Here is a 23,272-nt window from a genome sequence, read left to right on the forward strand (position 1 = left end):
TGTCTATCTGTGATTTTATTTGTTCAAATTGTGGTTAGTTGAGCACAGGGTCGCCTCAGGATGGGGTGTATCAGATCCTTTTTTTTTTTTTAAATCAGAGTTTATGATCACTAACAGACAATTTATGATCATAACAATCAGAGTAAAGTAATGGCTTTTGTTTGTGCTTATGCGCCAAATGTCTCTGGGGGAAGATCAGGTATAGGGCCCCATAGTTCTGCTGAGTAGGGAAACATGTAGGGGGACGAGTGGGTGAAACGGCCTGTCCAATCAGAACCCAAGTTGTTTTTTATTGGACTTCTGTTCTATACATGGATTTGCCATAATGAGGGTGAGAAATAAGTGACCTTATCTGCAAAGTCTTGGTGTAAAGCGGAGTAGAGCTGATCACCACCTGGTGAACTGAACTGAACATACCTGGTAGAAGTGAACAGAAGGCCGTCAGTGTCTTTTTTTTGTCAAAACCCGAGAACTCATTGTCATACACAAGAAGAGAAGGAAGGCTTCAGGAGTTAGAAGGAAATCTTTTTAGCAAAGTTGGCCCAGGACAGCAATACCCTATGTACCAACCCTGACCTATGATTATGAACTCTAGGTAGTAAACAAAAGAATGAGACGGTGGATACAAGCTATTGAAATGAATTTCATCTGTAGGATGGGTGGGCTCCGCTTTAGAGTTTGAGGTAAGGACATCCAGAGGAAGCTCAGAGCAAATGTGTTGCTCCTTCAACATCAAATGGAGCCATTTGAGTCGCTTTGGACATCTCATTATGTGTCCTTGGCGCCTGCCTTTGGACGTTTTCCAGACACGTTTTCCAGGGAATTGAACCAAAGCTTGCTTCAAGGATTATACATCCAATCTGGACTGGCAACTGAAACTGGATTACATTCCCAGAAAGAGGGACGTCTAGGCCACTTGCTCAGCCTGCTGCAATGTGTCCCGACAAGAATAAGTGGAAAAATGGATGGATGGACGGACGGATGGATGGAGGGACTGAGGGACGTAGGGACAGATGAATGGACGGATGGACGGACGGAAGGACGGATGGATGAAGGGATGGATGGATGGAAAGATGGATGGATGGATGGATGGATGGACGGATGGAACGGACGGAAAGATGGACGGATGGATGGATGGAAAGATGGATGGATGGAAAGATGGATGGATGATGGATGGACGGACGAATGGACGGATGGATGATGGTTGGATGGACGGATGGATGGTGGGACGGTTGGATAGATGGATGGACGGACGGATGGATAGACGGATTGATGGATGGTGGGACGGTTGGATGGATGGACGGATGGATGGATGGTGGGATGGATGGTTGAAAATTTCTGTCCCCTTTGTCTTCAGTAAAAAAATATTACATTTTGAATTAAATTATTTTTCTCATCAATTTAAAGATTAGGACATTCTTTGTGTGGTGAGATCATGAACCTCCTTTAAAAACAATAATTCCCATAGATGAGCAGGGAAATGTATAAATGTGTTTGCAAATATCACAAATCTGAAAACAGGGATATTTCCAGGAGTTTATAAAAAATGTGGCAGTCGTTGGTTTTCCTATGACTGACAAACATTGAACATATGATGATCCTATGTATAATGGTGCACTGCTGTGGATAACACGGGTTTTAGAATTATTTTTCACAAATGTGAAGCATCTCTCTTCAATAAACTATTTGAAATTTCTTGATCCACTGGTGAGAAAACAAGCCCTTCTCTCTTAATGAGTCTCATGGGACGCAACTCCACCATTTCATCTATGCTCGAAAACAACTTCTAATTGCAGATACAGTATTTGTCTTCAAAGCACCAGTAAATCCTGGAGATCTCACTGTCCCGCTGGTCTACTGAGCAGTAACTTGGCCCTTACCATCCTAAGCCTCATAAATCTTGAACTATATCTGGTTTCTATGTAAGACAAGTCTCTAATAAGTAAGCAATAAGTATACTGTTGGTATAAAACATTGTTTTTAAACACATCAATCTTTTTTTATATTGCATGTGTTTTTCTGTGTTTTCCTTTAAAACACCAGCATGTAAACATTACAGTTTGACAAGGGAAAATGTGTCCTTCAAGATATCTGAACCTTTGCCAAGACTGCTGATCCCAGAGGTGTAGTAAGGTTGGTTAAAAGTCCTGCCTTGAAAATTATTAATGAATTATCCAGGAAAATGTCCTTAAAAATAAAAGTAAATGTAATCAATGTGTGATTGTTATGAGGGGGGAGTTCATTAGTTCATTGTTACTTTATGGAATGGCAACTAATAATACAAATATGAACAAAGCAAGGACTTACTTAAACAGTAATCAAATTGTCACAGTTCCGCTCCTCTGCTCAAGTGACCCTTCCGAGCAATTTTCCAGCTCCCCTCTGCGCCACTCTGCATGTAAGCCACGCCCACCTCATCAACCTCAACTCTGCTCACCTGTGCAAACAGATGCTTCTCATCTGTAATCAAGTCAATATGTCCGCCTTCTTCTTCTCACCTACATGTTTCCAGATTGCTCTTTGTCCTCCAATGCACGACTCTCCAGTACTTGGTACAGAATGTGGCACAGATGAAGAGTGTGCTGCAGTCGCAGTGTCTTCATCAGACACAGAACAGATGGACACAGAAGTCTATCTCAGTTTGGACCTAGTAGTTTGAAGTTGTAGCCACAGCCTGTCTCATCGTGTGAAATCTAATTTGGCCTTTCACGGAGACGGCACCTTTTGATTTATGAACAGGACTTTGATATATTATCCTCATAAAGGCCACCTCTACCTGTATACCAAAACTGAAGTGGACCTAGTTAATTCCCTGGGAGGGGTTGGTTGGTTGGTTGGTTGGTTGGTTGATTGGTTGAATACAAGAGACATGCTAAACAATTGTGGGCTGATTTTTTTTTTTTATTTACGAACTGACAAAACCCACATCACATTATTAAGTTCTTCACTGGGCTCATCTCTACCAAGTTTGGTAATTGTATCAATACCAGCCCCTCAAAAAGCACTTCCTTTTTCACAATGAACAATTCATTGCCATGGCAACAGTGTCAAATGTAGAAATATGGGTTTTATAATGGAGCATGGTGAAGGTCTGAAGGTTGGCATGATCAAATTTGAGTTGGATTCAACCAACCTGATAAGAATCATTCAGAAGCAGTGACTCCCTGTTGACAGAAGGTGACACTGTGACTTTTGTGAATTTCTGAGATAATGTACGAGTTTTGACAGCTTTAATTCTCATGTTGAGACATCATGGTGAACTTTGTTTGCTGAACCCCCAAAGCCATGCCCTCTGACAAAAACACACCCTTTCACACCCTTCATATTAAAGGTCTCATATTATGCTTTTTCTGGTTTTATATGCTCTTTAGTGTGTTTTCCAAGTGTCCTGTGCAAAAAAAATTCAAAGTCCGCGGAAACGCAGCTTCTCCTACGTCCTCCTGTTAGCTGCAGCATTAGCTGCATGTAACGCTCGGTTCTAGACCCCCTCGAAAAAAATTTGCCAGTGTGACGTCTTGTCAGTGTGAGATCACTGATCTAAGCCCATTGGCACGTTGTGGCAAGCCCAGCAGCTCATGTTGCACGCCCGTTAACTTCTGTAGCACGCCCACGATATGCCGTAGCCTGCGGTAGCACAGTAGTGTGTGCTTCCTCTGGGAAATATTATGAGAAAACACTCCATACAGTTTCATTGTTATGCAGATGATACTCAGCTTTATGTATCAATGAAGCCCGATGGCACCAGTCAGTTATGTCAGCTAGAAACGTGCCTTAAGGACGTTAGGACCTGGATGACCAGAAATGTTTTGCTACTTAACTCAGACAAGACTGAAGTTATTGTGCTAGGCCCTAAGAACCTCAGAGAGACTTTTTCTAGTGATGTGACTGTCCTTAATGACATCAGCCTGGCATCTAGCACCACTGTTAGGAATCTAGGAGTTCTATTTGATCAAGATATGTCCTTTAGCTCTCACATCAGGCAAATTTCAAGAACAGCCTATTTTCACCATCGTAATATATCCAAGATCAGGAATATCCTGTCGCAAAATGATGCAGAAAAACTAGTTCATGCATTTGTTACCTCCAGACTGGATTATTGTAATTCTCTTTTGTCAGGGTGCTCCTGGCTCCCTATACAGTCTAGAATAGAATTCAAGATCCTTCTTCTCACTTACAAAGCTCTAAATGGCCAGGCACCATCTTATCTTAAGGAGCTACTATTGCCGTACTGCCCCTCGAGAACATTACGGTCCCAGAATGCAGGCCTGCTGGTGGTACCTACAGTCTCTAAATGTACTATGGGAGGTAAAGCCTTCAGTTATCGGGCTCCTCTCCTCTGGAATCGCCTTCCAGACACAGTCTGTATTTTTAAGAATAGACTTAAAACTTTCCTTTTTGATAAATCTTATAGTTAGGGCTGGTGCTGGTGTAGACCAGCTCTTAGTTATGCTGCTATAGGCTTAGACTACCGGGGGAACTGGCACCTTGAGCTCCTCTCTCTCTCTCTCTCTCTCTCTCTGTGCAGATACAGTACATCATATTACTGCATGTATCTATCTATAAATCTCAGTCACTAACCACCTACTTTCCTGGAAGCTCTTGAGCTCTCTTAGGCTCCTCAAGATCGTTGGTTGACGGCCTGCCGGATCTTTGTAACATAACAATAAGTAAGGTCTTTTTACCTGCTCTTTGTAACATAACAATAAGTAAGGTCTTTTTACCTGCTTTTTGTAACATAACAATGAGTAAGGTCTTTTTACCTGCTCTTTGTAACATAACAATGAGTAAGGTCTTTTTACCTGCTTTTTGTAACATAACAATGAGTAAGGTCTTTTTACCTGCTCTTTGTAACATAACAATAAGTAAGGTCTTTTTACCTGCTCTTTGTAACATAACAATGAGTAAGGTCTTTTTACCTGTTCTTTTGTAATGTTAACAGACAAAGAGTAAGGTCTTTTACCTGCTTTTTGTGAAGTGTCTCGAGATAACACTTGTTATGAGTTGACGCTATACAAATAAAAATTGATTGATTGATTGATTGATAGTGCTAAGGTGCTAATGTATTTGCTACCCTCGGACAGAGTGGCTGCATTCCCAATATGGTAAAAGGGGCGGGACATTTCCAAGAACCATGCTGAGTGACTGACCAATTACGGCAGAGCCGACAGGCCGACCAATCAGATTAGACTTGGCACACGTGGGGACTCTGAACGTGGCACTTCAGAGCCTTAGAGAGAGAGTCAGAAGCGAGCCGGTGCATGGAGCGGCAGTACATGAAAACAGACACTTAAACCTACTATTGCCAGTAGGTGGCGCAATGATAATTGTCTGCCATATTATTGGGTTCAGGTTGGGGCCCTTATGACACAAGTATATTTTTGGTCAGATTGGAGCATCTACAGCCAAGTTATAAACCCCTTCTTGTTTCATGGCAACACGCAAATTTGAGGACTTGCAACAGCCATGGCGTTTGAGGTTTGTACATGAGTTTTATCATCAACTTTTCATCATCAAGGTCTCCTCTAGCTGTACACCAAATTTTAACTTGATTAGATGTATCCCCTAGGAGGAGTTCATCTAAGTACTACCCCTGGAAATAGGCAAAAATACACCTACATTTCAACTTCAAACCAAAATAGTGGACTTCCTATTGAGTTCAAAGTTTGGACTCTTCAGAATTTTTGTTCTGGACCTGATATATATGTCCATCTAATTTTGTACATGCTGGTGAAACACACTTTATTCAAAACTTTGTAGGGGTCGCTATGGGACCATTTAGCAACACCCATTTGAACGATCCATATAGAATGTATATTTTTGTACCACTTTCGTTGCGTCCAATTATTTTAGAGTTTTTGAGCACATTAAGGCCCTCAAAAATGTTCTTCATTTGTAACAATTGGGCAATCTAATTTCCAAACGAAAAACAGAAGTACCTCTGCAGTGTTGGTGCTCAAGCTTTAAAATTGTAGTCTTCAAAACGTGTGGGCAGTAAGAGGTAGATAAATGAAGTGCTAGGGGGAAAGAACTGAGAAATGTACCTTGACTTTGTACAAAAGCACCTTTCTTTAATGAGCACTTAGTTTACTTCCACCACAGAAAGAAACACATCAAGAGTTAAAACTATAACTACTACGAGTTCTGAGCATCCTCATGCAGAGTGAGGTCATGGTTTTAAAAAGAAAATTCTGAATGCATGCAACTTGTAATTTAAAGGTTGTATGGCAATGCACGTTTTTGATGTAAGAGGAGCAAAGCTGACATGAACAATAAAGATCTTTGAGCATTATATCTAAAACTTCCTCAGTTCTACATCATGTTCACTAAGCTTTAAGGTCTGAGGTTCTGCCCTTTCATTACTAAACTGAAATGAGCAGAATCAGAAATACTTATTAATCCCAGGGGGAAATTCAGTACCATACAATTTGAATAACTTAAAAGCGTCCTGTAAAAGTTTGAAATGAACTCACATGAAAACAGAAGAAAGAGAAACAACAATGTAGACAAAAGACTTATATAATCAAATGAACTTACAAATGAAATTGAAATAAGGCACTCGGTTGGTTTAAAAAAACATATCAAACATTATCATCCTATTGGAACAGCTCAAGCCCGAAACGTTGTTGGGACAGCTTGTTGAGAATTTCCTTTGGGATTAATAAAGTTCTATTTTATTTTAAAAAGACTAAAAGCTGTCTCACCAAATGTTGTACATCATACTGAATGTGTGCACCTGCAGAGCAAAGTTTGAATCCTGTCAGACAGACAGGAAGTGTGTGCACCCACAACAACAGAAATTAGTCACTGTCTGGAATTAACCATTTGGAAGCCAAAACGCAACAACAAACAACAAACTCGTCCAAATTAGAAGTGATGTAGACACTGTTTTTTTTCTTTTCAGAGCTGTTTAGGGACCTTGTGGCAGTTATTTTCTCCAACTGTATCTCCAATGGGTCCACACAGACATCGAAATTACACAGTGAACGGTCCAAAACAAATCCCGAAAACCAGGAATAAAGCAACACTCTGAAACGCGAAGGACACTAAGGTCACTCTGCAGCAGCACTACATTTCTCACAACATGACAGATGAAGACATTCTGGGGCCCTGTGAGATATATTTATGTGAAGTGATATGTGTGCAAAAATGTGTAGTACGCAACTTAAGATGCAGATTGGTTTAGGGTCATGTTGCGAGCTGAAATTCATTTTTTTTTTTTTTTTTTAAAGACCACAGCTGAAACCACTTTTAAACTCTATCACACGAACAGAAAGCTGCATCCAAACCCACATGTACATAGCTGTGCATCCAGCACATGGGGGTTACCTATATTTAGCAGTATATACGCTAAAATACATCAAGCAAGGCTGTGCATTGGCCTGTTGGTTGTTGTTGGTAAGCCTTGGCCGTGCCTGGATCTGGCCCCGCCGCTGGGCCAAGCTGCGTCTGTAAATAGTGACCGGCTGCGGCTCTGCTGGGACTCTAATTAAACTTTGTCGCATAACCAGCATCCAGCTGTTTCGTGTCACTAGATTAGAGCTTTTGGTCGACTGAGGCTGTAGTTTGAGGTTTGTGGAGGAGGGCGATCATATCTTGGGCAAAGAGTACGGCAGCACAACAGCAACGGCAGGACTGGCATCCTGCAGCGCCAGAAAGGCAACCCTGCAGCGGGTCTCCCTCATTAAAATCCAATCACTTTATAAGGGTATTTTATATAGAGATCAGTAACACACTTCTTTTGATTTTCAGGGGTTGTGTAGTAGTATTTATACTCCAGTGATGAGGGGTGAGGATTGAATAGAGCTCCAAGGGGATGTACTGAATTTGTAACCAAGACGAGTTTAAAAATGATTTGTTTTGACCTCAGAAATTGATTGACAGGGAGATTGTTGCAGAAAAGATAGGAAAACATGTTTTTTCCCTTAAAGAAATGCATAGAAACTAAATAAAGATATGAATTATGCAGTTAAATTTGTCATTTAATCAACAGGTTCAACGTTAAAGAAAATACAAATCTGAGTGTGCATGTTGAAGTGAAAGTATTTTGATTGGACTGGCTTTAATTAATGTCACTACATACACATATACATACCCATAGGATTACATAGCTGCACTGTAAGTACAGTTGAATACCAGGAATGTTTGTGGTCGTGTAAGTTTGTAAGCGGGTGATAGAATTTTTTCAGACTCTGTGCCAGGGGCTGCGTGGGTGTTTATGTCTGCCCTCATGACATGTGGAAGTGGAAAAGTTGACATTTGAGTCTCCAGCCAATCAGAGAGTTATCTCATTGTTTTTGGTCTGTTCTGACAGAGGAGGACTTCAGTATATATTGAACTCCACTTCAGGGAAAGAAATAGAGCGATCCATCGAAAAGGAAAGCGAGCATCAACAAAGCAACTTCTCTGCAGACGGAGACTAAACTCAACTGGCATCATGAAGACTCTGACTCTCCTCTTCATCTCTGCTCTGCTGTCAGTGTGCTGGTCCATGGGAGGTAGGAACAAACTCATCATGTTGCTGTGAATCCTCTGTGTTTTTCTAGGTCAGTGTAAGCAGGCTTATATGCAAGTGATATTTCTGTGATTCTCAGCTGTTGAACCGGAGGTGATCGTGGACCCCGAGGCCGACACAGCTTCTGATGCTGCAACTGCCGACCCAGGAACCGCCGCCCCCGATACATCCTCAGAGTCCTCTTCCTCCTCCGAGTCGGATTCGTCCTCAGACTCTTCAGCATCCTCTTCGTCATCTTCCTCGTCCTCTGAGTCCTCCGAGTCCTCCGAGTCATCTGAATCTTCCGAGTCTGACTCCTCTGCCTCTGACTCTGCATCTGATTCCTCCTCTTCTTCTTCTTCTTCATCCTCATCATCTTCATCGGAGTCAGCCAGTGCTGAGGGTAAGCAACCTCCAGTTTTGTTACCAGATAGATTCTTTGCATGTTTTTTTGTATTTTTTTTCTTCAGGATGACTTAAAAAAAATGTTTTGTGAAACAGTACAACAAAACGGCGATGCTGACACGGCGGCCCAAACGGACGCTCCGATTGTGATGAAGAGAGACCTGGCTGCTGTTCTCCTGAGGAGCAGAAGAGCTCCAGGAGGAGAGCTCACCCCTCTGCAGCTGGAGAGGTGTGTTGATCTACTCTTACGGATAAAAGCAACTCACCATGCAACAACACACAGTTCTGACTTGTTTTTCCTCTGCTTTCTAGCCTGAGAGAGGTGTGCGAGGTTAACGTGGCCTGTGATGAGATGGCCGACACTCAAGGCATCGTCGCAGCATACAACGCCTACTACGGACCCGTCCCCTTCTAAACTCCAAATCCCGACCCTGCTTTTTTTCTTATCTGCATAAGAACTGTTTTTAAGCTGTCATTTTTTATAAAACAACAACCACCACCCCACTCTCAATCCAGACATCCAGCAGACATTCACGGGAAAAAAAGAAAAGAAAAAGCAAACAACAAAAATGGGTTAGGCCCATTGTTTGATGCCAATGGAGATCATTTTAGGCTCAAATCTCTGCAGTTGTGGCCAGTTTTGATGGAGCTGTATGAGAAAAAGCGCCTCCTGCAGGCTTACTGAACGAGGCACATGGAAACACAAACCTGTGAAGCATGCATTAGCCGCCCCAAAATTAATAAGAAATAAATGATTGTCCACATTTATAATTTAGTTTTATAAATGGTGCTATGAATGCAAATGTATTGTATGTTGATGTTTTGTGTTTTAATACTGTGCTTTACTGTTTCTATAGCTTTAAAAAGTACTTAATCTTACCAGTGGATTTAGCACTGTAGATTAGTAGTAGTGTACTGATAGTGATTGTAGTTGTAGTGTACAGTGTGAGAAATGCACATCAGTTATCTGAAATGACTGTAACCACAAATTGCCTCTGGGTTTTAAAATAATAAATTATTCTCCACATGTTATTCTTCCTCAATGTCTTATTATGTCATCCTGTTTGTGCATTCCTGTGTGTGTGTGTGTGTGTGTGTGTGTGTGTGTGTGTGTGTGTGTGTGTGTGTGTGTGTGTGTGTGTGTATCTGGCCTATGAGTGTGTAGCATGTAATATATTAATATATTCTATGACTGAATGTATAAGGTTAGGGTTAATACAACTTCTTTAACTCAACTTTTGGCCTTCATTGTGAACAAACATTAGCTTCTATTAACGTCTACCTTAAAGGAAGTCATAATTCATTCTCTTCCAAGTCAATACTCAATCGTCCCTCGTGTTAATGAAGGACTACTTACTCAGGTGTATGACTGACAAAAACGTTTTCAACCTGTGTCCAAATGTATGGCTGTTATTCAGGAAGCAAGCAAGCTACAATATTTATCATAATTTTGTATCCAAGACAACAAACATTTGCTCCTGAGGTGAACAACAGAATGGAGACACTTTCATTGAAAACGGCACTTTTACATACAAATAATTCAATGAAAACAAACAAATGATGAATAAAGTAGCTTAAATACTTTCTATTCTGAGGCTGTGTTTGATATTTTCCTAATGATTCATGAACGTCACGGTACAAAACAACGCCATTATCGATCTCAATGTCTCATTCAGTACTCTGCAGAATTTTAGCTACTGCAGTTCTCGTCGTTGCCACTAGATGGCGGTGTTGATCCTTCATTTGAAAACACATGTGAACAGATTTTCTAATGTTTTAAATCCATAAGCAATTGTTTAATCTCGGCTTTTATTTGACTAAATGAAACCCCTTGGTGTTCTAACTGTTTATTCAACCATTGTTTCCCCTGTTTGAAACTTAAAAATAATAATACTGACAGAGTTCAAGGTTTTTAAAACACAAGTAAAACAGTGGCTGAAACTGAAGCACGTGTGTGAGCATTGACTGTTTCATTTTATAATCCTCATTTTACTGTATGGTCTTATTTAGTCTCTTATCTGTATTGACACACAGCGCACACACTCACCGAACAGCCGACACTTCACTGACTAACACACCTCACTTTCTTTGTAAGTTGTTATTTTTGTTATCTTGTTTAATAAACTTTTACAAGATTATCTTAAACTGTATGTTTCCCTGGTTTTAGTCAGGACTTAAGAGCCGAGTCATGACAGATATTAAAAGACATTAAAACTAACAAATGCAACAGTTATTTACAAGAAGCAGAAATCTACATAATCCTCTGATAAAATGAAACAACATGTTTCACCAGCACTACTAATGATGTTGATAAGGTTAATGAAACGTTGCTATTGGTCTCCCTTTTGTATCATGTTTAGTCCTTTCACCCACGCATTCTCAGAAAAACACTTCAGATAATACTGACAGGAGAGCAATAAATACTCTCTTATCAGCTTAATAAAGTTGTTTTCCTTTGAAGTCATATTTAAAATGATGAGTCTTGTGATTCCTTAAGGGTGGGAGTGGTAGAAGTGAAGAGAGATATTCAATTAGGCACCATTTTCAGTCTTTTATTTTGAAATTATTCATGTATTTCTGAGACATAATACACAAGTTAAAAACATTCAGTTAGATGCACAGTCATCTCATTTTAAATTATATTCCTTGAATACAATTATCCTTCTGAATTACAAAATATTTTGTACACCTTAAAACGATGCTTTACGGATTACTGTCTTTTATACACAGAAACGTGTCCCCTGTAAAAATTCACAAAAATGACACCTGATAGAAATGTGGAAACAACGTGAGAGTCTGTCCACTCTTTTCTTCGAAAGATAAAAACAAAAACGTGTCAGCAGATCGGATCACGACTGACTCTTTGTGCAGTTCAAGTCGCGTTGATGCCAGGGCCTCTTCAGAAGAGATTACAGATGAACATAATGTAGAAGATAAGCTAAAGACCAACAGCACGAGCTTTCAAAATGCAGCCTCCTCTTTCAAAAACTGTACAGAGCAACTGTCAGGTATTTACCGCAACATTACAGAACAAACATCTAGTTTGTGCTTTATCAGATAAGTAATATGAGAGGTTGGAGGTGTGCTGCTGGAGGAGAGCGGAGGATTCAGAAGAGCAGAGGGGTCGCAAAACAGCAGTTTGTTTTGGTTTCATGCTGGTGCTCAAGGGCGACATCTACTGGATCAAAAAGTTGCACATTCTTCCTTTAAATAAGCCCTTGTTTAATAAATAAATAATTATAATATTATTAAATAAATAAGGGATGGGAAATATCACCTTAAATCAAATTAATGATTAATTTTAGCTTTAAGTTATAGTACACTGGAGCAGAGGAATCTCTTTCATCATGGTGGAGCTGCTAACTCGGCTAGTGGTTAAAACTAAGTGACGACCTCAGGTGTTAAATATGAAGCCAATTCAGAAGTGCAACAAATAAAAAATAAAAAGATAAAATCCTGACAGAATAGGCTACCATGTAAGTGTGTGTTATCATGATTTTAGTTAATATGTGCAAATCTTATTTTCACAACCTCAGAGACGACAAAGCCTCACGCCCTCCTCTAGGGAGTCCGGACACCCGGTTGAACCAATGTTCTAGATTAATTGAAAGTACGGTGGGCGAAACATTTCCAATATGGCATTTCCATCATTGGGCTTCATAATTCCTCTTCAGAAACCGATAGGTGACATCACTAACACTACGTCCATGTTTTATACCGGCTATGTTACCAACTCCTTCATGAGCCCCACCATTGCCAGTGGGACATTTTCTCAATTATGATGTAATTTATATTAAGCTGGTCGAATTACTCCCTCCATAAATACACAGCAGAATAGTCATATTCCAAAGCTAAAAAGTGTGCCCAATAAATAAACTATTTTCTTTTGCTTTAAACAAACTTGTCTGGCAGTTGCTGTGCTCAGCTTCCTTTGGGAAATTAATTTGCCTTTTCTGAAAATATTGCAGTGTTCGGGTGGATTTAAAGATTTAGTCACATCTTTTGCATGAGCTGAATGTGAAGAGAAAATAAATAGACCAGACAGAGAATGAAAAAGTTAGAAAGTTTAGAGATAGCGACTTACACATTGTTGGCTTGAGTCTATCCATGAGATTTGTTGACAATAAATTAAAAAAACAACATTAGTCTACCATCCGTCTTATCCTTTAAAGGCCACTTCTTCTAAACATCACACAACTGTTTTTTCTTGTTGTTGTCCTGATACACTAAGAATTGAAATTCCCTATACAACCATTCCCAACATGAATATGATCAGTTTCCCCTTTGGTCCGGCAAATACACATTTCATATTGTCACACATATATGTTCATAAATTAAGTTTAAATTAATAAATTAAAGCCGGATGTTTTTCAGAATCTGAAGCTCTACCTTTATCTCATTCTCCACCTCCTTCTCTGCACTCATTGCAGGGTTATCGTACACCTCTGTGGATGGTTTCTTGTTGTTGTTTGCTGATTGTTTCTCTATGTGTTCTTGGTCATCAGCGGTGACCTGGCAGCATTTGCAGCAGCAGCAGCATTTTGCCGTGCACACACCCACCACTTTGTCCCAGGGAGCCAGGGAGTGGGCCCAGAGAGGGAGGAAGTCCCAGGATCGCAGCACTGCGGGCAGACACCCGGGCTTCTTTTTCTGCAGTACGTTGATCACTATGATGATGATCAACATGACGATCAGAGGTACACCCACGCCCACCAGCACCTCCCAACCAGCCAGCGAGAGGCTGAAGACAAAGAGCGGTAAAACGAAGAAGCAGCAGATGATGTAGACTGCGGCAAACCAGCGGTAGGAGGCTGTGATGTTTCCCAGACCTTTAGCCAGCCGAATGGGAATGCGGGTGAAAGGGATGGGATACCACAGAATGATGCCGGAGATGTTGAATAAGAAGTGCACGAGGGCAATCTGGAGAAATTGTCAAAATATAAAAAGTCAATAAATGGGCTGTATTGATATGTCTCAGTTAGTTATTTGATTACAATTTTGGACTCAGTTGGATTCACAAGTCAGTCGTTTTCTGCTCATTTCATGAAGAAGTTCCTGTAAAGACTTGTGTACTACATGTACTGTGTTGAGACAACAATCAATGAATTAACTTATAACTCAGATAACAATACTTTCCAGTAGTCCAAAGGTTTTCTATGAAAAGCAAGGGTCTACAGTATACAAATTTTCCAAAATGACATAAGATACAATATGTTTTCAATGAGACCATGGATAGAGTCAGAAATTTGGGGCGAGAGGGTTTTAAGAAAAAAGAAATGTGGGAGAAATTGGGAAGAGTTTGCACCAGTCGCACCAGGGCCGCCCACTTCTAGGACAAACCTCTATCTCTACATGGGGCGTGCAAACTTACCACTAGGCCAACTTGTGCCAACATGACAAGGTTCTACATGTTGTTTAAAAATGTTGTTATGATTCACTGACCTGTAGAGCATTAGCCAGTGTGTCTCCAGGACTAGCCATGGCTGCCAAGATTGCTGTGGTGGTCGTGCCAATGTTTGACCCCAAAGACAGTGGGTATGCTCTTTCTATGCTGATGACACCAATACCTATTCAGACAAACAGGACACTGCTTAACACACACATTTTTACAGCCTTTCTATGTCTCTCATGCTAACATCACATCCAATGACCTTGCTGTTTTAACAGGAATGTTGTTATCTTAACTTCAAGTTAAGCTAATTAGAGATAAAACAGGGAAAGGACAATAAGCTAGTGTGGTAATGTTTGTGTTCACGCTGAATTGTATCTAACCCATCTTCATTGTAAGAAAGAGTCTGTACCAACAGGAACCTCAAGTGGGAAATGGTACATACTGTAGGTGTTTTGAAGGAAAACACATTGAGATGGTTATTCAAAATTATGAACGGATGGTTGACCTCACCAACAAGCGGGGTTATAGCAGAAGTGAAAACGGAGCTGCTCTGCACAATGAAGGTCATTCCAGCTCCAACTAAGATGGCGATGTATCCCGTGACCCATCCAAATGGAAAAGGAAAATCTGCGGACACAAAAAAAAAAAACAACTCAAAAACATAAACACAATGTTCCTTACAAGCAGTCACATCCACAATACTGGACTTAATGTGTGTAGTGTGTGCTTAATGCTCTTCACCGGTGTTAAGGATCTTCTTGATGACTCCAGCCACCTGTCCCTTCAGCATGGAGTTGAGCAGCTTCACGATCAGGATGAGGCAGGAGCAGAGAACCAAGAGAGAGAGAGCCAGCAGGATCAGACCCACTGCCAGGTCAGAGAGATTTACATTCACAAAGAGATGTGCACCTGCAAAACAAACACAAAAACACACACATTTAAATGAAGGAATATGATTGGTTTGCAGCCAGGTTAAAAAAAAATAAACATAGGTACATAGACTCAGACAATGGAAACAACATAAACACAGGGCGTGGCCAGACTTTTGTAACTGGGGTTGCCAGCCTGATACTCACCTCATGCAGGGGTGGCATGACGTTTTTGTAACACAATTTGTCAACATATAAATCTTCTTAGCTTGATACTGCACTAAAAAAAATGGATGCGCAAAGTCAAAATTTTAAGTACTTAGAAAAAAACTGCATGCAAACGCTTGTAAGATGTCTAACTTGCTAAATTGGATTTTGGGGTGGCACCAGGGGTGGCCAATCAGATTTCAAGGAGGGCCCATGCCAACCCTGACCACCCCTGTATGAACAAAATTAAATACCTAAATAAATGAATATCTAAACATCGCACAAAAAGTAAGGAAATGTGTGTTTGGTAGATTATTTCTTTGTTGTAACAATGCTTCTTGGATATAAATCTTATACTGTTGGAAATCCTGTTAATTTCCCTTTTAGATCCCTATTTCCACACGCTACAGAGGCTCCTGTTTGTTAAATGAGTAAATTGTTAAATTGCTAATATGTCTTGTTTCTTCAGAATTCAATCATCCAAAATCACTAAATGACACCAAACAAGAGTCGACAGCAGAATAATCTGTTTGGCATAGGCACAGAAGATTTGGCAAGTTTTTCATGGGCACAACCCACATTCTCAGCTCTGCTGCTCATCCCACAAATGCATGTTCCTTACAAATGTGGGATGATTTAAACAGGCTTTCTAACGGATTAAGATTTATTGCCAAAGAAGCATTGTTACAACCAAGAAATAATCTACCAAACACAAATGTCCTTACTTTTTGTGCAATGTTTATTTCTAGGAGCCGTGAAAAAGTAGGTCTCATCTTTTTCTAAGTGAGAGGTTAACATAAGATAGAGGAGAAGAGGATATACATGGTCTTATCAACTGAGACATTTTCTTTTCTTTTCAAAGAAAGCAAGCAGTGCTGTTTGGCTATCCGTCTTTCAAGTGCGACTTATTTAAGATGAATCCACATCTTTGTAAACATCTGTTCGACAGATGAAATGCTCGTCAAGGTTAACTGGTTATTTATCCTTCTGGATCAGTTTATATATTTTCGGGTATAAATTCTCAACATGCTTACATTTCTGGATATTGAATGTCTCTGAAATGTTCTTCAGCGTGTATGTGTAGTTGCCATCTTCCCAGCAGAATGACGGAGATGTGCAGTTCTCTGGTCCAGGAACTGTTACATTCATTACGGTCTGAAAGAAAGGGACAGTTGGATGAAATTAAGGTTTTCACCTGGATGTTTCTGAATATCGGGCACGTATGGCGGACATGTTTTGCTCTTACTGTGTTTGTGAAGGTTTGGCACCATTTCTTGATGAGACTCTTGTTCCTGGCTTCTGGGTCTCCCGTGGCAATCTGACTAATGACAGACTTATCCAGCTAGATCAGCGACAAAAAGAGAATCAGAGGATAATATTGCATGACAATACTATGTCATTGAGTGCAACAGTATTTTAGTCTGTTGGGACTTGGATTGGAAACCTGTTCCCCCAACTGTTCATGGCGCCAAACCCTGTGCAACCCCCTGACTCTCTCCACATGCATGTCTACGGGTCCTGTTTGGGCTTTGGGGTCTATATATGTATAGTGTGTGTCTTACAATAACATATTTTTCAGATGCACTCAGTAATTGTTTAAGGAAGTAGAACCAATACAAATACTAACAATTGGCCTCCTGATAATATGTCTGATACATTCTTGTGGCCAATCTTTCACATCTTAAACAGCTTAAACAGAATGTATTATTTGTATCATTATTTAGCCCATACATTGTACACATTGTAACAACGTCTTCCAAAAATGTGATTGTACCTCTATAATAGCGTCGGTCAGGGGGTCAGTGATCACATTTAACAGTTCCGGGGCCTCTCCAGTCTGGATTTGGAAGGAGTCGATGATGAGCTTGGTGACCTTGTACAGATAACCAGAAGCAACCTCCAGAGGCAGCAGCACCAGCACAGAGAGCCAGTTAAAGAAGTCGTGCACTGTGGCTCCTGCAAAAGCCCTGTGTGCACGTGAAAGGAGGCCCATAAATGCAACGTAAAATGACCTTTGATCTCTCTATTATTGCTGTCCAGGAAAAACCCCATACGCAAATAGATAAGTATGACTAATACTGCAGTAAAAAAAATGCCAGATAAACCTGCGGGGTCATAAATAATAATATAAATGAGATTGTGGCAGTTTGTTAATGACTTAATTTGTTTGATTAGATATTGAAAACATTTTATTATCTTGGGGCTTAGACTCATTGAACCTCTCTATGTCAAGGCTCAAACAAGGCTGTACTTTTAGTTCTTCAGGCAGTATTTCATTTGACATTAAGCTTTTATCATGTTTTTCCACATGCTGGGATTAAAGTCCGGTTTTGATACATAAATGCTGAACAATTAAATTCAGAAGTTGTTCTGATAAATATTTTTTAGAATGTCTTTCCAATTTGCAACTTCATCAGCTTTTTTAGAGTCTTTGAGAAAATAAGTGTTTTGTCCGAGTCTTAACTAGACTCGACTGTGGCTATAAAAGATAATTTTCCAGGGTCAAACTTTTGAAACTGTTGCATGTGAACATTTTATCTCTGTGTAGTATTCCTGTTATTCAATGCAATAGACAATTTTCTTGAGAGAAAAAAAACATTTTATGGCTTTTCAGGACTGTACTCTACCTGCGAAAGGTGCTGCGATCACCAGCCTGCGTCATGGCAACCAGTGTGTTGGTGACAGAGGTGCCGATGTTGGTGCCCATGATGATTGGAACAGCCAGCTGGACCGAAAGCACTGCCAAAGCACACTTCATCATCAGTCCCCTCCGTACTTTAGATCTCAAAATTTCATACACACATATATTCTGTGGATGGATATTTATGTGTTTGAGAGGTGTGACACTCACATCCAGAGGACACCATGCTGACGACAATGGAGGAGGAGGTGGACGAGCTCTGGACCAGCAGGGTGACCAGGACACCAATGACAAGACCGGCGAGAGGATTGGACAGAACTGAGTTGTCCTGAAAGATGTCACCTGCGGCTTTTCCTGGACAAGGTCAACACATAAGCATTTACGTTAAGAAAAAAAAAAGTAGGCCAATCTTTGTACTGCCATTTACACATTTGACTATCATATGGGCTAGAACGATTATTGGCAATACATGAACTTCATTAAGCTGGTTTAGACACTATCTTTAAGATAAACATCAATCTGTAAATGTTAATGAAAAGGCTCTACACACCCCAAGATTTTGTGATCGGGCACATTGTCTTCATATGCTTCCTTATGCTGACGACACTCAATTATACTTACCAATGAAGCAAAGTGAGACCAATCATTAAGACCAACATGCTTTAAGGACATTAAACCTGGATGATAAGCGATTTTCTGCTACTTGACTCAGACCAAAAATTAGGGGACGCCTGCGAGCTATTTCAGGCTGTACAGATTTCACACTTAACATGCGTCATTATCCGCAAAACAACACCTCCTTCCAATTAGCGGTCTATTTAAACTGCAAGATTTTTGGTCTCTGCCTCTGATCTTTCATTGCCAGCTCTGACCTGCACCAGTACTGCTCTCTATCTCAGGTCCACCACCAACCCAGTATCCACCTGTAGGCTCTGACTCGAGGGTTTAAGATATATCATCCCATCACTCCTCAAATTTCTGCATGTAAATTAAAACTGTGAGAAGTGACGAAGTCGTTAACCTGTGCTCTGCTGATGCAATATATATTTTTAAACAAATACAAACATTGTCTGAACCATATAGCTGCCAGAGATGGCAATCAGCCTGACATTCAGCAACGCCATTAGGAATCTGGGAGTTCTATTTGTTCAGGATATCTCCTTCAACTTCCATGACAATTCCAAGGACTCCAGCATATCCTGTCCCAATAATATGAAGAAGATCTAGTCTGTGCATTTATCACTTCTGGGCTGGATTATTACATTCCCTATTGTAAGGCTGCCGTAATGGGTTGATAAAGACTCTTCAGTGGATCAAAAATTCTGCAGCACATGTACTTACAAGAACTACAAGAATTAGCTTCTCTGCGCTGGCTCCCTATAAAATCTAGAACCGAATTTAAAATCCTTCTTCTAACCTACAAAACTCCAAGTGGTCAGTCACCATCATATTTTAAAGAGTTCCTTGTGCCGTATTACTCCTTTGGGACGTTATGCTCCTAAACAGAGGCCTACTTGTGGTAAACTAAACTCTGCAAAAGTAGTGTGGGAGGTAGACCCTTCAATTGTCCAGCTCCCCTCTCCTTTAGTTTTCAAGTTTGTGAGATAGACACCTTTTCTACTTTTAAGAGAAGGATTAAAGCTTTCATTTTTGATAAAGCTTATAATCATAATTAGGTCTGGCTCTAGATCAAGAAGTCAAAACATCTGCAGTTAAAAGAGCCTGTTACAAGCCAATATGTTTCTTCTTACGGTCTTTATGCAAATGTCTGTCGGGGGTATAAAAAAAGGGTGTTTACCTCCAACAAGCTGGAAAGCTGAGCTGAGGATGTCCAGAGAGCAGATGAACATGTAGAGGAAACCCAGCAGCATGATCAACTTCGCCAAGGACAAGAAGACTCGCAACACCTTCCCTTTTGTGTCCAGAGCTGAGACAGAGAAATTAAAGGAGATTAAACACAAAGCCAAAAAAAAAGGAAAAAAGATATGTTTTAATTCATTGTTAAAGATTTATTTAACGTGCCCTTCTCCCTGCTGGAAACATTATGGTCTTAATGGGAGTCTGTATCATTTATGTCTATTGTTAGGCCGTGTCTTACTTTCATTATGTCATTACTTTCACCTGTGGTCGTCATGCTGTGACATTTTTAAAGCGGCTGTGAAAATGATTAAGAAGCTAAGCTTGGAAGGATTCATTGCAAGAACATCAAAACAGGAACAAAAGCAACAACAAAGAATCTGAAATAAAAATTATATTGAATAAAACACGGATAAATTAAAGAAATGCAGCCACTGATATAGCCATAAACAAATTTATTACTTCACTTGCTCTTGCAGTAGCCTATTTGGAGTAAAGATAATGATATGCTTAAATGGGTGAACTTAATCAACAGCAACAGATAAACAAACCCACAACATACCTTTGACATCTTGTCTTGGCAGAGCCATGGCTGTCCTCACACCCATGATTATTCATGACCCTTATTATTTTTAGATAACCGGGTAAGATACACTGATTGGATTATCAGAGTAGAGTAAATGTAGCTCTTATTTACACTTAACAAAAAATATTCTTTAATATCATAGTTGTGTTTCTCTGCAGTCAGGCCTGCCCGCAGTAATGGCGGGGGCCCTGCAAAGCCCAGTGAATGGGCCCTATAATACGTTTGTTAACAAGTTTTTGTTGGGGTCAAATGCCGGAGCTCCACCTTTTCTTCTTCTTTCTTTTCTGACATCCTTACTTTGTGCAGGTCCTGGAATGACTAAAGCCTACTCTCTCTGACACAACTGGCACAACAGTTAAGTTCACTTGGTTTACGTTGATAACATTACCAAAAAAAGGCTCTGCATTTGAAGAAGAGGTGATTCACATTTTCTAACCAAAACAGATTACATTTTACTGAAGCAACAATAAATAAAATGTGTGTTTTTGTTGCTTTAAGAGGTAATGCTGAGTATAGAGAACAAACCAGATGACTTAAGTTAGTAGGACAACCCGGAAGCAGCATCGCCATGGGGTCTATCGAGAATTCGCCTGTGGGATTTTGGATTGTGGATAGGCGTTTTGTTCCGCGGGATAGTCTTCACAAATGAACACAATTTTTATGATCTTTGAAACGCGTAAATGGTGTTCATTTGTGAAGATTATCCTCGCAAACAAAAAGCCTGCTCATCAGAAACGTGTGGTTGCCTCAGAGCTTGTTTTCTGCAACGATCCGAAATCCACTTCAAAAATCCCCTAGGCAAATTCTCGACGGACTCCATGGCGATGCTACTTCCAGGTTGGCCTACAAAAACACATCATTTGCTTTGTTCTCTATTAGGGTGTAAAATATCCAGTTGACTTAAAAATACATCCAATACATAGTTGAGTGAGTATTTACTGCTTAATGTGGCAAAGCTTAAAGTAGTTAAAGAGTGACAAAACTAGCTGGAAGGAGATCCCCTGTGTCAGAACCGTTTGGTAGGAACCTGCTTACTATACTTGACGTATAAAAGTAAATACATGACTCTACTGTTGTGTTAATGTTGTTGGGGAGAGTCACACAAACAGATGACTCTACTTGCCTCCTGTGTGGTTGTGTAACATTGTGGGTTCGTTTATCATATCTCACTGGCCATGTACAGTGTATATCTAATCGGCACATGCTCCCCTCCCTTATAAACATAAGGATAAGACAATCCTGTACTTGGACGAGTAATAATGTCACATTAAGAGTCTTCACCTGACCACGGGACCCCAGTGTCCTTCAGCTCTGGCATGTCCCATGGGTCCCCGTCCTCCGGCTCCTCCTCAACCAGAGCCAGAGTTGACTGAGCCGGGCTCGTTTTCACCTCTGAGACGGACAAAAAGCATGATTGCCTTAACTGTTCTTTGTATACAACTACTGTATATACACACTGTATATACACATTTAACTGCTACACAGATTCATCAGCTGTCTCTCAGGCAATATGAGAAATACCTTTGCTATCTCTTTCTCGTCTCTCATCGCTGTCTTCTGAGCCTTTGTTTGGATCCTTCATTGTCTGAAACCAAAAATAAAGCAGTATGTAGCATCACACTGTGCTGGATTTGAGGGCTGCTTTTTTAAAGCTAAGGTATGAGGTTGTCTGTGTTTTTCCTAAAAGTTTCTGGCAGACATCTAAATTACATTCCCAGAAATCCTCATTCAGTTGTTCTTCATCCTTTGCGTACTGTTGATGTAAGTTGAGATAAGTACAAACAAAGTCACCATTAGGCGCTTCAGTTTGACTACTATCAGAGCATCAGGTTCAGAAATATGACATATACACACACTCACACTAACACACACTTCCCCTCACATGCTGGGTTATCGATCAGTTAGTCATGTGGTCCGGCGTCAGTGAAATTCCATTCACACAACTGTATGACACAGAAAGAGCTCCACGCTAAATCAATATTTAAAAAGTGTCACACTTCCAATGAAATGTGTCTGAACCGTCGGCTATTTGAAAGTAAACATGAACTGTTGATACAATTCTCTTTCCTCAAAACAGACTTTATCTACGAACGTGTTTTGATGCAGTGGTGTGCAGGTTTTATTTTCCAAACTGAATTTCCACAGTTCCTGTCATGAGGCCAAAGTAATTATTATTATTATCATCATTTAATTAATGATGATAATTAATCATTAATAATTAATCATTATGTCAGAGTTCAAAGTCCTGGCAAGAACTAAAAATAGAAGTTGCTTTAAAGTTTTTATTTCGACGGAGGATTAGGGCCACGTTAAAAAAAATTAAAATTAAATTTCGAGAATAAAGTCGTAAATTTCTGAGTTTATTATCGTTAGTTGGGGAATGAAATGAAGGGAACAAGCCACAGGTCGGATTTGAACCGGCGGCCGCCCGCTTGGAGGCCTGGAGCCTCCGTGGGGCGCGTACCCTAACCACTAGGCTGTTGGCGCCCAAATTGTTATCTTTAAATATAATGTCATGAAACAAAATCCATAAAGTTGTTTTTATGTTGCTAAATTCGAGACACGACCATGAAAATGACAACACAATGAAAAGCAATCCTGATAATATTGTTCACTTTGTTACCAAAATACCAAAATATATAAATGTTTCCTCTCCGTTCCCCCAAACCAAATGCAGGACTAAATGTTTGAAAATTGAACAAGGATTTATTATGGACAACACAAATTAAATCTCACAACTAAAGCACATTGGCTCAGGGTGAACAAAAACCCAAATAACAAACAAACTAAATGATCTCTTTTTGTAAGACTTCCTTACCTGAAA

At 40.2% G+C, this 23,272-nt stretch overlaps 2 protein-coding genes across 2 annotated transcripts in view; one reads left to right on the forward strand and one right to left on the reverse strand.

Annotated features, from left to right (window-relative positions):
- The first annotated feature begins 8,352 nt into the window (after positions 1-8,352).
- On the forward strand, positions 8,353-9,923 carry bglapl (bone gamma-carboxyglutamate (gla) protein, like). Its single transcript, XM_061065449.1, has 4 exons — positions 8,353-8,495; positions 8,592-8,894; positions 8,993-9,125; positions 9,209-9,923. Exons 1-4 carry the CDS (start codon positions 8,435-8,437, stop codon positions 9,309-9,311), a joined length of 600 nt encoding a protein of 199 aa, XP_060921432.1. The 5' UTR covers positions 8,353-8,434; the 3' UTR covers positions 9,312-9,923.
- A 1,511-nt stretch (positions 9,924-11,434) lies between these two features.
- slc34a2a (solute carrier family 34 member 2a) overlaps positions 11,435-23,272 on the reverse strand; it is a 12,643-nt gene continuing 805 nt past the window's right edge. Inside the window, exons 2-13 of the mRNA XM_061065197.1 lie at positions 21,970-22,033; positions 21,730-21,840; positions 19,804-19,932; positions 18,216-18,359; positions 17,992-18,103; positions 17,139-17,331; positions 16,611-16,706; positions 16,399-16,519; positions 15,030-15,197; positions 14,799-14,915; positions 14,339-14,463; positions 11,435-13,816 (exon numbers count right to left, since the gene is read on the reverse strand). Of these exons, the coding sequence (XP_060921180.1) occupies positions 13,250-13,816; positions 14,339-14,463; positions 14,799-14,915; positions 15,030-15,197; positions 16,399-16,519; positions 16,611-16,706; positions 17,139-17,331; positions 17,992-18,103; positions 18,216-18,359; positions 19,804-19,932; positions 21,730-21,840; positions 21,970-22,033 (1,947 nt within the window). The 3' untranslated portion in view covers positions 11,435-13,249. The remainder of the gene's footprint in view (positions 13,817-14,338; positions 14,464-14,798; positions 14,916-15,029; positions 15,198-16,398; positions 16,520-16,610; positions 16,707-17,138; positions 17,332-17,991; positions 18,104-18,215; positions 18,360-19,803; positions 19,933-21,729; positions 21,841-21,969; positions 22,034-23,272) is intronic.

The sequence above is a fragment of the Labrus mixtus genome, chromosome 2 (genome assembly GCF_963584025.1).
Source record: "Labrus mixtus chromosome 2, fLabMix1.1, whole genome shotgun sequence".
NCBI classification, from domain to species: domain Eukaryota; kingdom Metazoa; phylum Chordata; class Actinopteri; order Labriformes; family Labridae; genus Labrus; species Labrus mixtus.

Excerpts from the sequence above, each read along its gene's own strand:
- bglapl (XM_061065449.1), top strand. The coding sequence starts at position 8,435 with ATGAAGACTCTGACTCTCCTCTTCATCTCTGCTCTGCTGTCAGTGTGC. Across the intron at positions 8,895-8,992 it reads GGAGTCAGCCAGTGCTGAGG|TACAACAAAACGGCGATGCT; the intron begins GTAAGCAACCTC and ends TTTGTGAAACAG. Across the intron at positions 9,126-9,208 it reads ACCCCTCTGCAGCTGGAGAG|CCTGAGAGAGGTGTGCGAGG; the intron begins GTGTGTTGATCT and ends TCTGCTTTCTAG.